The sequence below is a fragment of the Stegodyphus dumicola genome, chromosome 2 (assembly GCF_044657685.1).
Source record: "Stegodyphus dumicola isolate Sdum_Otavi_A_Nest chromosome 2, ASM4465768v1".
In the NCBI taxonomy this organism is placed as follows: domain Eukaryota; kingdom Metazoa; phylum Arthropoda; class Arachnida; order Araneae; family Eresidae; genus Stegodyphus; species Stegodyphus dumicola.
In genome coordinates, this window is record NC_140769.1 from 229840892 (window position 1) to 229857444 (window position 16553).

A 16553-nucleotide genomic window follows, 5' to 3' on the forward strand; every position below is an offset into this window, starting at 1 on the left:
CATATGTCGGCTTGTGGATTAGTAATGTATAAAGAAGGATACACGCGTTGAAAAAAATAAAACAATGGCAATGATGCAAGATAGCGAAAGCGATGATTTTTCAGATAGTGATTATGAAGAGGTGGAGGAAAAAATTTTTAAAAAAATCAAATCCAAAGAGACAGTGCTCCTGAAAGAGATTCCTTTGAGAGAGACTTTGTGCTCCTGAAAGAGATTCCAGCGGTAAGCCAGTAAGAAAAGAGACCAGAAACCAGTGTAGAATGTCAGGTATCACTTTGTGTTGTCCCTTGTTTCAAAAACTATCATACAAAGACTAATATATTTAACTTTTTTCGTTTGCCTGAGATAACTCGGAATAGTAAACTAATATTAAAACTAAATACTTTTACACTTTAAAAAAAATTAAAAATTCAACTTAAAACCTACATATTTTGATTTGCTTCATTTCATTGTATTTAATAATAAATTTAAAAAATGTGATGATTTTTTGCAATTTTTTTCAAAAAAATTTGTAAGGGAAGTGGTTAATATTTAAGACCAAATTTATTTCCCAGAATTTACTGATATGATGCTAAAACATTATGATATATTGTACATAAAACCTACATGGGGAAGAATATTAAAAAAGAGTCCAAAAAAATTCAATTCTGTTTAGTATACTTCAACATTTTATATAATAACTAGATATAAAATTATAAATTATTTTTATTAATTTTAATTTCTTTCACATATTAAAAATCTGCCACTGTTTAACTGCTTAAATGGCATAAGATATAAATAGAAAACAGAGTTTTAACTGAGATTACATAACTGAATAAAGCATCCCATTAATTTTTATTTTATGTTCAACTTCTAAAATATAAAAATTAGTTAAATTACAAATTTGCAAATTAGCTAAAATTACAAAGAAAATAAATTTCTTCTATTGTTCCATAAAAATGGATTAAATAATTTTTACTTACAGTGGACGGTATTTTAATACCAAAGTATTCTTTATTTTTGGCCATAGCGTCTTGAATTTGTTTCTGAATTTCAGACATCCTTTTATCATCAGCACTCTGTAATATACATTGAGAAAATAAAAATAGGTATACAGCAGTTTCTTTCAGTGACAACTGCATTGATTTTATGCATACATTTTTAAAATGAATTAAAATAAATTTTTAATATGAAACTGCCAAACATTTCTCAGATATCATATAGTACACTTAATGGTCCGCTACAGCATTAAAATGTATTTTCTTTCACACACATGAATCTCCTTTTTTCATTTTTTTGTACATTTGTAAGCTGATATCTTTTTCTGAATGTACCTTTGGCACAATGATATTTATTTCCACTCTCTACTGAACATTTTAAAGTTCACTTTTATTTCTTGTATATGCAACAAAAAACCAGTAAATGACCTCAATGCACATTAATCTTAAATAATTACTGTATATCCTACATAAATACATCACAAAATTAAATAAAACATGATTAGTGGAATAAAACCTCACTGATTATAATTATAATCTTAATAACTGCATAGCTGAAAAATTTTGAGTTCAAAATTACATTTGGCTTCCTTAAATATTTAATTTTAATATGATTAATAAATAAAATCACTAAAATGAATATTTAAACAAAGAAATAAAATAACTGTGCAAAATATAATTTTACTCGTTTCCAAAGTGTATTCTTAAATTGCTATTATCAGTAGGAAGAATACATAAATTTCCTTTACCTTTCCGCATGCTAACTTTGGAATGCTTGGAGGAGGTAAAGCTGACAAGTAAGCACCTGTACCTGTCTGGAAAAAAGTGGGGAAAATCACACTCTTGCACACTACTGAGATTTATATGTATTAAACTTCATAAATGATATACAATAAAATAATTAAAAAATCTAAATTTTTATTTCAAATTATAAAAGTTTTTTTTCAAGTGCATTTAATAAATAATAATGAAAAAAATACATAGATGTTCTTCTTTTCTCCACATTTAACTGCATTTTAATGCTCAAAATTAGAGATCTTACAAATAAATATGAAAAGAAATGAATGTGTTATAATATTTAAAATTAATATATAATTAAAATGTAAGTTATTAAAATAACACACAACATTTATTTTCATAAAAATTACATTATTAAAATGATCATGAAAATAATGATTTTGCTGAAATTTTAAGAATTAAATTTTCCTTAACTAGCATTTTAGTTTAATCATGATAAATTAAATAAATTGTAATTACTGCTATGCCAATGATTAATTTGTCTCCAATAGAAACTTGAACCTTAAGGCCAAATATTGCATTCATGCATTTAACCTAAATGGAATAAATAGAAAAAAAAAAAAAAAAAAAACATTATCATCATAATTAAAATTTTTACTTGTAATAAGCAAGTGCAAAATAAACACACATTTTAAAACACACCATTTTATGATTCATTATATAACTTATAAATTTTTACTACACATAATGTTTACTTGCTATATCTACTCCACCAATAGCACAGCCATTTTTAAAAACTGTGATTCTTCATTAATTTATTATACATATTTTTATCTATCCTCAGTCTTACTCTGTTATTTTTTGTTCATAAAATATTATACTCATGAGATAATGAGTACCAATCTTTTAAAATTGTAACTTAGTATATAGATAAAGTAACTCAGCCCTAATAATAAACTAAATAAATTAGAGAAAATACAAAGGTGTTTTCACACTTTTAGAATGATTTTGGGGCCGTTTAATTAATGTTTAAAATATGAAGAGTATTTTTAAAATTTTTTATCTGATATACTCTTTTTTTTTTCTGGACTATAAATTTGCATCATGTTTTATCATGATAAAGTAAAGTCCATAAAATTTCCAGAGGTATTGATTTTCATTCCTTTTTCATTACTTTCCAGAGTCTATTAATCGTCAGGAGTTTGCACTTAGAAAGAGCTCTTTTCGAGAGACCAAATGCACGATAGTCCATAGATGAAATATCAGCGGCCTTCACAGAAATATGTTGAAAAGGTACAGATGCAATATCTGTATCATTCTCCTTATATTTTCAAGGAAAGCACTAGTACTTTTCAAAGTATGACTTGTTGCTTTTTCCTGATAAAGTTCTGATACTCTTTGAAAGCCACTGGGATAAAGAAACAGAATTCCTTCTGTAAATATCAGATATTAAACTTTCTCTTGATAGAACATAAACTTGATTTAACAGTTTTTTCCCGTTTCTTATTTTTAATTTCACACTGTAAAGAATCTTGTGACAATCATAAACCCCTTACAGGAAGCTTCTTTGTATTGATGAAACCAGGTTTTTGTATTTTTTTCTCTTTATTTTCTATAACAAATAGGCCTCTCTTTTTATTGCAGTCATTTAGGTAAACACATGCTCGATCAAGGTTGCAATGTATTTCCATTTATCTACTGCTAAATAGTTTTCATACAGGGTTCTAAAAATAGCTCTGTGTTAAGCAACATGCCTCGGCAAAAGTTGGTGAATATTACATTTAGAATAAATTTAAAAGTAGCAGATGATATTTCACATTTCAAATAAAAGGTTGTGCAAAACACCTCTGTATATTTTAAATGTACTAAGAATCAAGAATAAAATAAATGCATTAAAAATAAATGCTGACATATAAAATTTTTTTTTTTTTTTAAATTATATATTCACATTTTACAACAAAAAAGCTATTCATTTCTCAGTCTAAAATCAATTTAATTACTTTCAATTACTTCAAAATCTTTTTTAAACTATCATGTTTCATATGATATAAACATATTCTAAGTAATATTTGATAATAGATAATCAATCTGTTTTGCTATTCTTTAGTACTGAAATGCCAATATTATTGTATTATAACTGAAATGTTGTAATACAAATTTGATCTACAATTTAGTGATTTAAAGATATCTTAATATCTCTCAGTAATGACTATCCAACATAACTATTCAAAAAATAATAAAAAAACTTTAGATTATCATACATTTAGATTTTTCAGAATATGCAATAATAAATTATAGTAATATAACTAAGATACTGAAATGTTACATCAACAAAATCGTAAAAACTAGAACAGAAGTACATTACTTTTAAACATACGTTCAAAACAAACTAAGATTAAATTTTTTACTAGAGATATAAACACTGTATCAACATATATGCATTAATAAAAGAATTACATCCAGTATACAGTAATGAAAAATCCTTACATTTATTCCGAATTAAAATCAAAACCTTCATGTATGTGAACTGTCATAAATTCATTTTATACAACACACCAGATACACAATTAAAAGAAAAATTAAAATTTACTGGTATGGATACATTTGTTTCACACATTTATACACAATGAACATTTTATAATGATGATACATTACCTTCAGTTTGTTGAGTAGCTGGCGATGTAATTCATACTCTAAAAAGGGTAAACTCTGAAAAAGTTAAGAATGCTCATTAATATATAATGATACAAATTTTTATATAAAAGAGAAATTTAATTCATAACTTTTATAAAAGAATATGCATGAAAAGTTTGCCCTATTATATAAATCCACAGTTTTGGCATCATAAAATTATCTAAAAACAGAAAGGCAAAATTGAGAGAAAATATAAGAAAATTTTACAATTTAAGTAATTTTACATCAACTTCAAACAAGACCAAACAGCAAAATTTTATATAACCTACACTATCAATATTTTCATGACCATTTTAATCAACAAAAGTTTCAAACCAAGCAATTATTGCACATTTTTTAAATAAGTACACTGAAATAACAGCTTTATTCAAAAAGATTTTTTTTCATGCCCATCTCCAAAATACACAGTCTGTGTCATAAGCACTAATCTATCTTATGGTATTATAAATATTCTAAAAATCTTTTAAATGAAAACATATTCAATATTGATAATCATTCAGTTCAAGAAATTTTAATTATGCAAATGTTGAAAGTTAATAACTGTTAAATATTTTTCTGCATATAATATATATAAATTTATTTCAATATGCCTGACAGCACACTTGCAAGAATTCTGTAATATGTATTATTAAAGTAAAAAATAACTTGAATTTTAACTGCTTTGAATGTAAAAAATAGAACTGATCTTATTCCTTTTAAGTAATAGAACAATAATTTCTTATAAGTTTAGATGAGTTAAATATTATCTCAAAGCATACTGTGTGTATGAGATAATACGTTATAGTAATAATTTTAATTGGCTACCGGAAATAATCACTTTATGTATTAATTATCATAAATCTATGCAATAATATGTATAAAATTAATGAACAAATGCAATAATATGTATAAAATTAATGAACAAATTATTGCTTTACTTTTAAAATTACCCACCAGAGGTGAGTGGTAAAGTCACTAAACACTGTTAGTTTGACCTGGGTTTGATTACAAGCAAACGGGTGCTACACAGAAGCTGGCTGCATAGGCATTTTCATAGTTTTATCTATGTGTAATGTGGATATAAGCCAATTTCCCTCAGAAAGTCCTCCACAAACGCATCTTAAGCAGAAAGCTATAAGGTGCTTTGCAGTAATCAAATAAACTAAATCAAACTTTTAAAATTAGATATTTGGTCACGATATGTCAAAGAGATTGGCATGTAATGTTTAATGTTCTGAAAAACCAAATAGAACCAAACCTAACAGAAAATAATTTAGAAAAAACTGAGACATATGGCTGGATTAAAAATTCCCTTCATAATTGCAATAAATCAAGATTACTTCCCTATGATGAAAAGAGTAATAAATCAATATCTCAGAAGATTTGAAACTGCAAAATTAAATACTAACAAGAACTTGATTTTTCATTACAGATTTATGCAAAATAATCTGAAATTTCTAGCAACGCCATAAAGATTTAATACTCTTCACTACAGTTTATTTGAAAAACAAAATCATTTTCACCCTATGTAGAAACAAAATACAAAAACAGACTGGAGAAAAAAAAGTATATAAATTGTTATTTGTATAGTATATAAATTGCCTTAGAATTACTGTTGAATACAGTTATTAGTTTTAAATATCTCAGGGAAAGAGGAGCAAATAAAATTTTTCTAATAATTTATAAAATAAAAAGCAGTTACTCAATCACTCTAATTAATTTCTTCATTAATTGAAAGTTTTAGATTCAGTATAATAATACTCCTCTGATTTTTAATTATCCTATATTTCATTTTACCTGATTATAAAAACTTAACTCACACAAAAATTTCTATTATATTAAAAATATTTATGTTATTATTATCACACTGTTTTACAAGATATGTTGCTCCTATTGCTTTCAAGTGACTCAGAAATTGTGAAACAGCAACCCTAACCAGATCAATAACTTTTATTCTTAATGTGATATTAACTAGTCTTTTTACGAAGCAACTTTTTGAATCTATGCAGTACACATTATCATTGCTTCTACTACACTGTATTTCTTTAATATTATTATTATTTTATTGCTATTTATTTATTATTATTATTATATTATTCTTAATTTTAATGCAGTGAACTTAGACTCATAATATTGCTATTTTATATTAAAATAATTTCATTATTGTCTATGACAAGACATAATTTCATACTCACTTCAGTGTACAGCAATTATGTCTGTATTGTACCAAAATGATCATAAAATATTTTCTTACTTTTCCATCTCCCCCATTTTAATTCAGCAGCTTTATTTTAATAACCTATCACCTGTTCATTCTGACATTTTCAGAATAAGACCACTATTAAATCCTTCTACTGTTAAATAATTGAGACTCAATGATATTTTCATTAAAAATAGATAAAGGTAAAAAAAAAATTATGTACATTATGAAGGAATTTAGAAAAATAAATTTAAAAAAATTCTGCATGTATTTTACTTAATTTTTTTTGTAATAATTTTATCTCTAAAAAGATGACTTGAAGTAAGCTGCTACAAACTGATGATGGTTCTTTGTGTTATATGAGAGATATATTGGAGAGACTTTACTGCATAGTTAGAAAGATGACACTCAAAGAAAAGACTTGTAGATGGACATGGCCAAATTGAATATAATTTTTATTGGTGGATACAAACTAATCATTACTTTTTCATCACACATCATCATGGGTGCAATAAGCACCCTACAATTTTTTATAGGGTATCACATTTTATATAATGGCAGAGTTAGTAGCACCACAAAGCAAACGGAGCAAAGCAGCATCTCGAATGCAGAACAGCTGAAGCTAAAAAGTACGCAATTACCCAATATGGAGGCCCACCAAGAGAAGGTTTTGGTTTAGATTAGAAAGGTTTCAGTTTTCGGAATTGTGAGTTTAGATTCTAAATTAGTTACGTCATCAACGTTACACAAGCCATGCATGATGGATTAATCTAAAAATTATGCAATCCAGAAAAGTTAGTATGATTTTTAGAATACAGAAGGGGAATTATGGGGTTACCATTAGTTTAAATTATAATTTTGATTTACGTATTTTTTATCTTACATACACATATGTTAGCAACTTAATGTACTTATTAACTTTTATATGTTAGAAACTTAAATGATTCATGAAATATAAAAATGTTCCTACGTTGAAAATGATAAAGAATGCGGTTACCAAATACATAATATATCCATAATACAAGCTTATCAAAGAAAATCATGGATCAAGGAAATATCTTAAGTACTTAGGGTATTATTTATTTGGAAATGCTATACAGAAAATAATGGAGGCATGATATTTTTAGGCAGCTGACTTTATTTTTATCTGGTTAAAAGTTTAATATACACAGGAGAAAAGCCAATCAAAAAGTTGCCAAGTATTGCAAAAATAGTATTGGTTCATTTTGTCCATAACAAAAGCTGCAAAATAATATTCTAAATAATATTTAAAAAAACATATACTTTTATTAATCAGCAAGTTTTAATTTCTCCGTAATATTGTGTGATCCTTATAGCAGGTGATATAATAAACTTGGTTTTGTAAAATTTTAATAAATTTATTTCATTCATACTATTTGTATTTATCTCAGGATATCAGTTAGCCATCATGATTCCCAAATCCCATTCTGTTTTCTTTCTTTCTGTGTGAAAAACTTCAAATACAGATTAAAAAAAAAAAAAAAAACATTTTTTTTTTTAAATCTGCATCATCTAAATAATGGGATATTTCTAAGAAAGTCCTAGACAGTCCTTCTTTCCTTCTTTTTAAAATTAGCTTAAAAAAAAAAAAAAAAAAAAAAAAAAAAGCATCCCTAGATTGGTATCGATTTCAAGGGTGATAAAACAGAGGTTACTCCTTCTCGAGAGTATAAAATGCTTGTTCCTGAAGAAAAGAGACCGACATCTCATCATCCATAAAATTGATATAATTTCATTCAGAATCTATGCCAAACTAAGACAGACTTTTTCCTTAATTTCAAATTCTACAAAAGCATGTTTCTCTTCCAGTTAGACTGCATTCATTGGAATTTCGTGATTCTTCTCAAATTTTGAAATGGTCAACAGTTTTGAAGGCAACATTTTTTTTTTTTTTTTTTTTTTTTTTTTATTGTAAGAGGAAGCAAGATATATCTTTATCTGTTAAAAATAGTATATCAAGCCCTTTCTCCTTCTACAACAGTCTTATTTTATAGTAACATCAGAATTTCCTCAATAACTGCTAAAAAAAAATTATGACCTCTCTAAACATTGCTCTGATTTATAACTTTCCTGGACCTCTATTTAGACTTGAATTCAGAATATTCAGGACCTTATAAAAATATTATACATATTACTATTATAAAACTCAAAATTGTAATAAGAGAAATCAACATAAAACACAAGCCTTACATCACTTATTTCTTTTGCATTTTGTTCTCCTTTGCCATCTTTTTTGCTTTTGCATACTCTGAAACAAGGTTAAAAATTAACACTAAATATAATTATTACATAATTGCAGTTAATGTAAAAACATTTCTGAAGATGAGTTAATTTTAATCATAAATTTACAAAAAGCATTTTAAATAATCACCTAGCTTGGAGCAGACAACTTTTGCCATTTACAACTATATTCGGTGGAGGCTCAATAGTCATAAATAATACATCTGGAACTTTAGCTTTCCTGTAATTGAAATGATATATCATTTTATTAAATAAAAATTTTCCTAAATAATTCATATTTTATTAAAAAATTATTCTTACAATACATGATGAAATAGAATTAAGTATGACAAAAATATAAGAAAAGAATAGCATTTAAAATGCTATATATTTTCAATTCTGATTCTATGTATACCAGAATTAGGCAAAATACAAAACAGTCTCATACATAAAGACGACCATTAATTTCTAAAAGAACTTTATCAGACAAAAAAAAAAAAAAAAAAAAAGTTTCTTACATACATAAGCTTGATAGAAAGAAAATATGTTCAAATTGAAAAATTATTACATATAATTTATTCTGATTATCTAAATATCATAATTTAAGGTAAAGCTAAGTAAATATTTCTTGCTTGAATGTGAAAACTAAAATAATAAATTACTGTAAGGTTTTTAAATGGACTTAAGATAAATATAGCTTGGACAGTGGATTTAAGACAAATATAGCTTCCATAGGTACAGTGTCCAAGAAAGAAGTAATGAAGAACGACAACATATACACCTGAAATTAAGGTGTTTATAGCAGCATCCAGTGGTACGTAAGAGAAAAATCTGATGTGTACACCATATGACTTCCTTGTACGGAATATTAAATTATACGCATTTTTTCTTGCATTTCATTTAAACTTATTGGATTGAATTAAATCTACTTCATCAACAGTGTATAAACCACAATAGAATAAATGCACTCTTTAAAATTCACTATATTTGTTTACCATAGCAACACTCTGGCACTAGGTTCACTTAACAGCATTATATTTCGTTCATATTATAACTCAGAATGCACAAAATTTATATCACTTGAAGAATTATCTAATCATTGCCGCATGTTCTATTCAAATACTATAATAAAGCTAGAACGATGTATAAAAGAAATTAAGCAAAAAATAAAATAAAATAAAATAAAATAAATAAATAAATAAATAAAAAATAAAAATAACGCAATAATAAATGAAGGCATTATCTTTGTTGTTGTGAAGCTTAGTCTCTCTAGATTGGCAAAAAATCTACTATTCTGCTGTTTCAAATGTAAACAAATATGTCTGCCATGTTATTTAAAGATTATGCTTAACCGCACTTAAACAGCTTTTAAATTGTTGATAATTGTACAAATATTGCTTCCAGATTTACGAAAGGCATAAACATCTAAACCAGAAGATAAGAACAACATAATTCAATCATTTTTAAAGCAAAAAATGCACAATCGTGATTACAATACTTCCTTTTTACTTCGTACAAGGAAATAAAGAAACAAAGTATTTTTAACTATTAAACTCAAAAATTAAATACTCCGACATCACATTTAAGTTTTTTCTCTAACACTCATAAATTTATGCTATAAGAGCTTTGTTCAAGGCTAATAGCAGCTCGTATACTTTAGCAAAATAACCAGTTTTTACTTTCACAAATATTCTTTTAGCCATAGACATAAAAAAATTTGTTATAAATGATGTTTTTAAAAGGAGTTATATAAATGGATGTTGTATTTAATAGGAAATAAAACTAAGTTCCTATAAAAAGATTAAAAAAACTAAAACTAGACTCAGTGGCATAACAGCCCTAATGGGCCAAGACCTGCAGTGCCGGAAATCTGCTTTCTTGACTGTGGGCCCCGGGGTGCGCAAGCACATGCCCTGAACAAGTGGTCAGCTTGTCGCAGGGGGCCCTGGGTTGTGCAAGCATATGCCCTGAACAAGTGGTCAGCTTGTCGCAGGACCCCCAGTGTTTAGTCTCCACGCGAACTTGGTACTCATTTTATCGACCCAAGTGATGGAAATCAAAGGATGAAAGGCTGAGTCGACCTTGCCCAGCCCGGGAATCGAACCTCAGACCTTTGGTGCTGCTGTGCAATGCGCTAGCCACTGCACCACCGGGCCTTATAAAAAGATAATAGTACCTCATAAATTCTTTTAGAGTTGATCGACATATTAACAAGTTTACACTTTCTGTCACCACCATTTCTGGGCTCATATTGCTCTGTTTTCAATTAGAATCCTATTTTTACATCGATTTGCTGTCTCTAACAGCAGATATTTTGTCTTCTTGTTGATTTGTATTTCTTACTTTTCAACGCGATTTGAGAATATCATCCTTTGTTTTTGAAGAATCCGTACTATATTGTGTATTTAAATATTTGTGAAAAAATAATAAAACAAATCTAGATTTTTTAAATGGAAAAATGGCTAGGATTGAATAAGTGGAAAAGCTATGATTCACGGGTGATGGATTCAGGACAATCTACTAGCACTCAGAATATTGAGAAGAAACGAAAAATTGTTCATAGAAAATATAATGAAAGTTACTTATCATTTGGATATGGATATGAAATGGATGCTCAATCTCAATGTGTTGTTTGCAGTGAACTATTATCCAATCAAAGTACAAAAACATCGTTTGTTAGAAGACATCTTGAATCTAAGCATGCCAATTTAAAGGATAAATTTGAAGAATATTTTAAGAGGAAATTATGAGTTCAAAAATAGTAAACAAATAATGAAAGGTTTTGTTACTTCAAGTGAATAGGTGGTACGCAAAGAAACAAAGTATTTTTAATTATTAAATTCAAAAATTAAATACCCCAACATCCTGTTTAAGTTTTTTCTCTAACACTCGTAAATTTATGCCATCTGAGCTTTTGTTCAAGGTCCAGCCACTTATAGACTTTAGCAAAATAATCCATTTTTCACAAATATCCTTTTAGCTATAGACATAACATTTGTCGTAAATTATGTTTTTAAAAGGAGTAATAGAAATGGATGTTATATTTAATAGGAAATAAAAATAAGTTCCTGTAAAAAAGATAATAGTATCTCATTAACTCTTTTAGAGTTGATCGTTTTATTAGCCATGTCTACACTTTATTCTGCTACCATTTCCGGTATCACATTGCTCTGTTTTCAATAAGATTTTTTTTTTTTTTTTTTTTTTTTTTACTTCGATTTGCTGTCTGTAAGCTTGCCAATTTAAAAGATAAATCTGAAGAACATTTTAAGAGGAAATTAGTAAACAAGTAATGAGAGTTTTATTACTTCAAATGAAAAAGCTTTTTAAGCTAGTAGTTACCTAGTAAACCTATGAATTGCAAAGACTGAGCAGGCTCACACTATTGGAGAAAACCTTTATATTAAAAGCAAATTAAGATATTGTTTTAACATATTTAGTGAAAAAGTGGCTGATGAACTTAATAATATTGTATTATCGAATGATATGGTAAGTTAATGAATTCATGAAATGGCAAATTCCATGAAAGAGATACTCATTAAAAAAATAAAACACAGTGAGTATTTTGCATTGCAGTTGGATGAAAGTACGCATATAACAAACTCAATGTTCAATTAGTTTACGTCCATTTTTAATGTTTAATTATTAGTTTATATACATTTCGAAGATGATAAAAGAATTGCTGAAGAGTATTAATTTTATGAATCTCTTTATGAGAGAGCAACTGCAAATGAAATTTTCAAAGTAATTGACAATTTTATGTCTGAGAATGATATTCCTTGAAATAAGTGCATCGCCGTATGCAACTATGGAGCTTGGGCTTTAACAGAAAAACATTACAGTGTTATTCCTCAAATAAAGAAAGTTGCACCTGAAACTAAATTTACACCTTGCTACATTCATCATGAAGCTTTAGTAGCCAAAACAATCTCTGAAAACTTGAAAATCATTTTGAATCAAGCTGTGAAAACTGTTAATTTTATTAAAAGCCAAGCTTTAAATTCAAAAATATTTATGATTTTTTATGGAGCAATGAATACGAAACACTTTTGTTACATTCCAAAGTTATCTAGAGGCAAAGTTTTAAATTGTCTTTTTGAACTTGATCATAAATTCAAATTTTCCTCTGTGATTCAAAATTTGAATTGCAAAATTGTTTATTTAGTGAATTGTGATGAATTTAGCATATTTAGCTGATATTTTTTGGAAAGTTAAACGAATTAAATTTAGGATTACAAGGATAAAGAGTTAATTTGTTTACTTTTAGAGATTAAATAAATGCAATGATAAAAAAAATCAAGCTAATAATCAAAGAAATGGATAATAATATTTTAAGCTTTTTACCACTTTTAGAAAGTGATCTAACCGAAAATAATTTGAAAATAAAAGAAGAAATAGCATCCAACATTAAAAATCATTGTTTTAAATTAGTAAATAATTTTAACATGAACTTTCCCGATGATTATGAAAAAGAAAATTGGTTTAGAAATCCATTTTATTCAAATGTACCTAAAATTTTATCACATGAAGAAAAAGAACAATTGATAGAAATTTTCTGTGATCAAACTCTAACAGAAGATTTCAAAAATAACACACTTATTAACTTTTGGATGAGCTGAAAAAAAGAATTTAAAGACATTTCAAATAAAGCTATTACACTTTTATTGCGTTTTTGCACAACCTATTTGTGAAAAAAAGGATTTTCTTTCACATTATATTTGAAAAATAACACAGAGCAAAATTAAAAGTGAATCCTAATTTATGGTTAAAACTAAGTGAAATAAGACCAGACATAAAAAAAAACCTGATCTCTCTCAAACAGGCCCCAATTTCACATTAAATTTTAGAATTATAGTAGCATAATGTAAATTTTGCTAATTAAAATGGGAATTAATTTTTAATCTAATATTTTTTATGAGTGCATATTTAATATAAATAGCCAATAGGTTGTGCAAATGGCAATATATATATTTTCAATATTTCTATTGAAAAACTGGTAAATAATCATTGTAAAATGTAGAGGTGGTACTCAAGATTTTCAATTTTTGTTTAGATGGTACACGTTAGTCAAAAGGTTGAGAAACGCTGGTTTATAGCATTGCAGTTTTACAGTTCAAAAGTTAAAAAACTTTTAGTACACTCACAGTGTACTAAGCATCATTTCATCATTTGTAGCTCTGGTTCTGTATAGGCAATAAGTTATCTCATTCCACAAGCTTAAAAGTTTCACTGATGTAACCTAATCTTATAATTTCTGTAATCTAAGCATGCATATCTAAACAGGTCAAGTCTGTTTCATGCCAGTTTTTCTGGTAAACAAAATATTTTGAGTCATTTCCAGCAATATAACCAACAATGTGACAAATATATTGATTTTAGATATATGTCTCATTCTTTTTCATAACTTCTTTCCCAGACACCCTGTATTTTTTGGAACGTGAGAATATACTGCCATTAAAGTAAATATCATTAATCAAATGTTCCTTTGTTATAAATGTAGTCTTCTCTATTATAATGCAATTTTAGTGTGTGGCAATTTTATATATTGTGCAATTACAGTACAAAGTCCATAATCCAGACTCGTCGGGACTTCGGTGATCCAGATTAGGGGTTTTTCCGTATTATAGATCAGCAATTTAAATCTGGTAAATTAAGGTAAACTAGTACAATGGCATGCAGAAATTATACAATTAAAAATATGAAACTCTAATTTATGAAATAAAGAGCAATTATGACCTAAAGGGTATCAAAATTAAAAAAAAAAAAAAAAAAAAAAAAAACTTAATATTTATCTGTTTACTTTGTTAAACATTTCTTTCAATGTAAGTTGTTTAAGTTGCTTCGTTTTTTTGTGCTAATACTTTCTCTTTAATTCTATAAAGAGACATAATTTCTTGGTCAGTTACAAAGTTCCACTGTTCAAGTCCTGTAATTGCTGTGTCGAGAATACTGACTAACTTGTCAATCGAAATTTTTTCGTTTTCAATAACCTCTCTGTCACTTTCTTCACTATTGGAAGCGGTTTTTCTGGATCTAGAACCATACTTCTAATTTCGCCATCCGTTAATTGATTGATGATTGGGGCAGTCGTCGAAATGAAAAACTCCTATTGTATCATCTTCATTTATTACCGCTTCTCCACATTTCTTTACAAAATCCAATAACTGGAAAATTTCACCTTTAGTTTGCGATGTCTGAAAACCTTCAAATTCGCAGCTATCATCTTCATCGTCCTCACCATGAAATATGGTAGCTGGCCATAAATTATGCCAAGCATTTTTTAACGTATCTGGAGGCACATCCTTCCACGATCTTGCGACGCTCCACACAGCAGATTTTATGCTTAAAAATTTCAAAAAGTATTGAATAGTTTTGCCATTGTTCAAGAAATTTAACATAGATTTTAAAAATGCTACTTTATATTTAGATTTCAGCACATGCACTATTCCCATATCCATGGGCTGAATGACAGACGTACAATTTGGAGGGAAGAATAATATGGATATATTAACTTTCACTAAAACTTTAAGTAAAGTATGTGCCAAACAGTTGTCAACAATCAGGACTATTTTTGAGTCATTAGGTAAACCAACAGAATTCAAATGTCACTGAGCCTCGGGTATAAAATGATTTTCAAACCAATCATTTGTCAATGCTTGTGTCATCCATGCTCTTTTATTTGCGCCATATATAACGGGCAAAATCACTACTCCTTTAAACGCTCGAGGTCGTGCATGTTTTCCGATTACGAAAAGTTTCCACTTGTGCATTCCTGCAGCATTTGCGCACGTTAAAACTGTTAGTCTCGCTTTGAAATCTTTGGCACCAGTTGGAGCCTTTTCTGTAGAGGTTGCCAAGGTATTTCACGGTTGTTCTGGAGATAATTGTTCACTAGTAATGAGTTCAATGAATTCATCTGCAAATTGTTCAGCAGCTTCAGTATCAGCTGAATCTTTTTCACCTGAAATTTTTAATTGTCTTATACCATGGTGATTTTTAAATTTGGTTAACCAACCTGTCGAATATGTGCACTCAGTGTTTAAGTTCATTTCTTCATAAAATATTTTGGCTTGAGCCATCAGCATAGGACCTGTCAATGGCATGACCTCGCTGTGACGCTGTCTGACCTATTCAATCATCCCTTTGTCATGATCGTCACTTTTAGTATAAGGAACCTTTTTCTGTTATTTATTGTAAGTGGGGTGTCGGAATCCACAAAAAATTCAAAAAGTTCCTTTTTCTTTTTGCTTATATCGTATACAGTCAAAAGTCTTTAATCCAGACGTCCATAATCCAGAATGATCTATAATCTGCACCTCAAACTTTTTGCGCATGCGTAAATGCATAATGCGTTAACACATGTGCATAATACCTTTACTCATGTGCATATGCGTTTACGCATGTGCACAATACATTTACGCATGTGCGTTTAATGTGTAACAGACAGTATAAGCTAAAAATTATCTACTTCAGTTAATGTTGCAGATTGCATTGTTACTTAATCTTCTAATTGAATCCGGCTTATTATTTTTTCAGACTGTTAGAACAGTTTTATAAAAGTAAGCTTGAGCTTTCGATTATGTCAAAAAGAATTTCCGATTCTGGAGCTACCAAAGGATCTACAAAGCAAAAGCATGTTTCGATGCCTATCAAACAAAAAGTGGAATTGCTGCAAAAAATGGATAAAGGCATATCCTTTGTTTCTCTAACCATTCCGAAATCTG

At 27.9% G+C, this 16553-nt stretch overlaps 1 protein-coding gene across 1 annotated transcript in view; it reads right to left on the reverse strand.

Moving 5' to 3' along the window:
- LOC118192785 (C2 domain-containing protein 5) overlaps positions 1-16553 on the reverse strand; it is a 154425-nt gene that overhangs the window by 44945 nt on the left and 92927 nt on the right. The window contains exons 16-21 of the mRNA XM_035363801.2: positions 8981-9070; positions 8800-8857; positions 4371-4424; positions 2235-2309; positions 1727-1792; positions 963-1058 (exon numbers count right to left, since the gene is read on the reverse strand). Coding sequence (XP_035219692.1) covers positions 963-1058; positions 1727-1792; positions 2235-2309; positions 4371-4424; positions 8800-8857; positions 8981-9070 — 439 coding nt within the window. The remainder of the gene's footprint in view (positions 1-962; positions 1059-1726; positions 1793-2234; positions 2310-4370; positions 4425-8799; positions 8858-8980; positions 9071-16553) is intronic.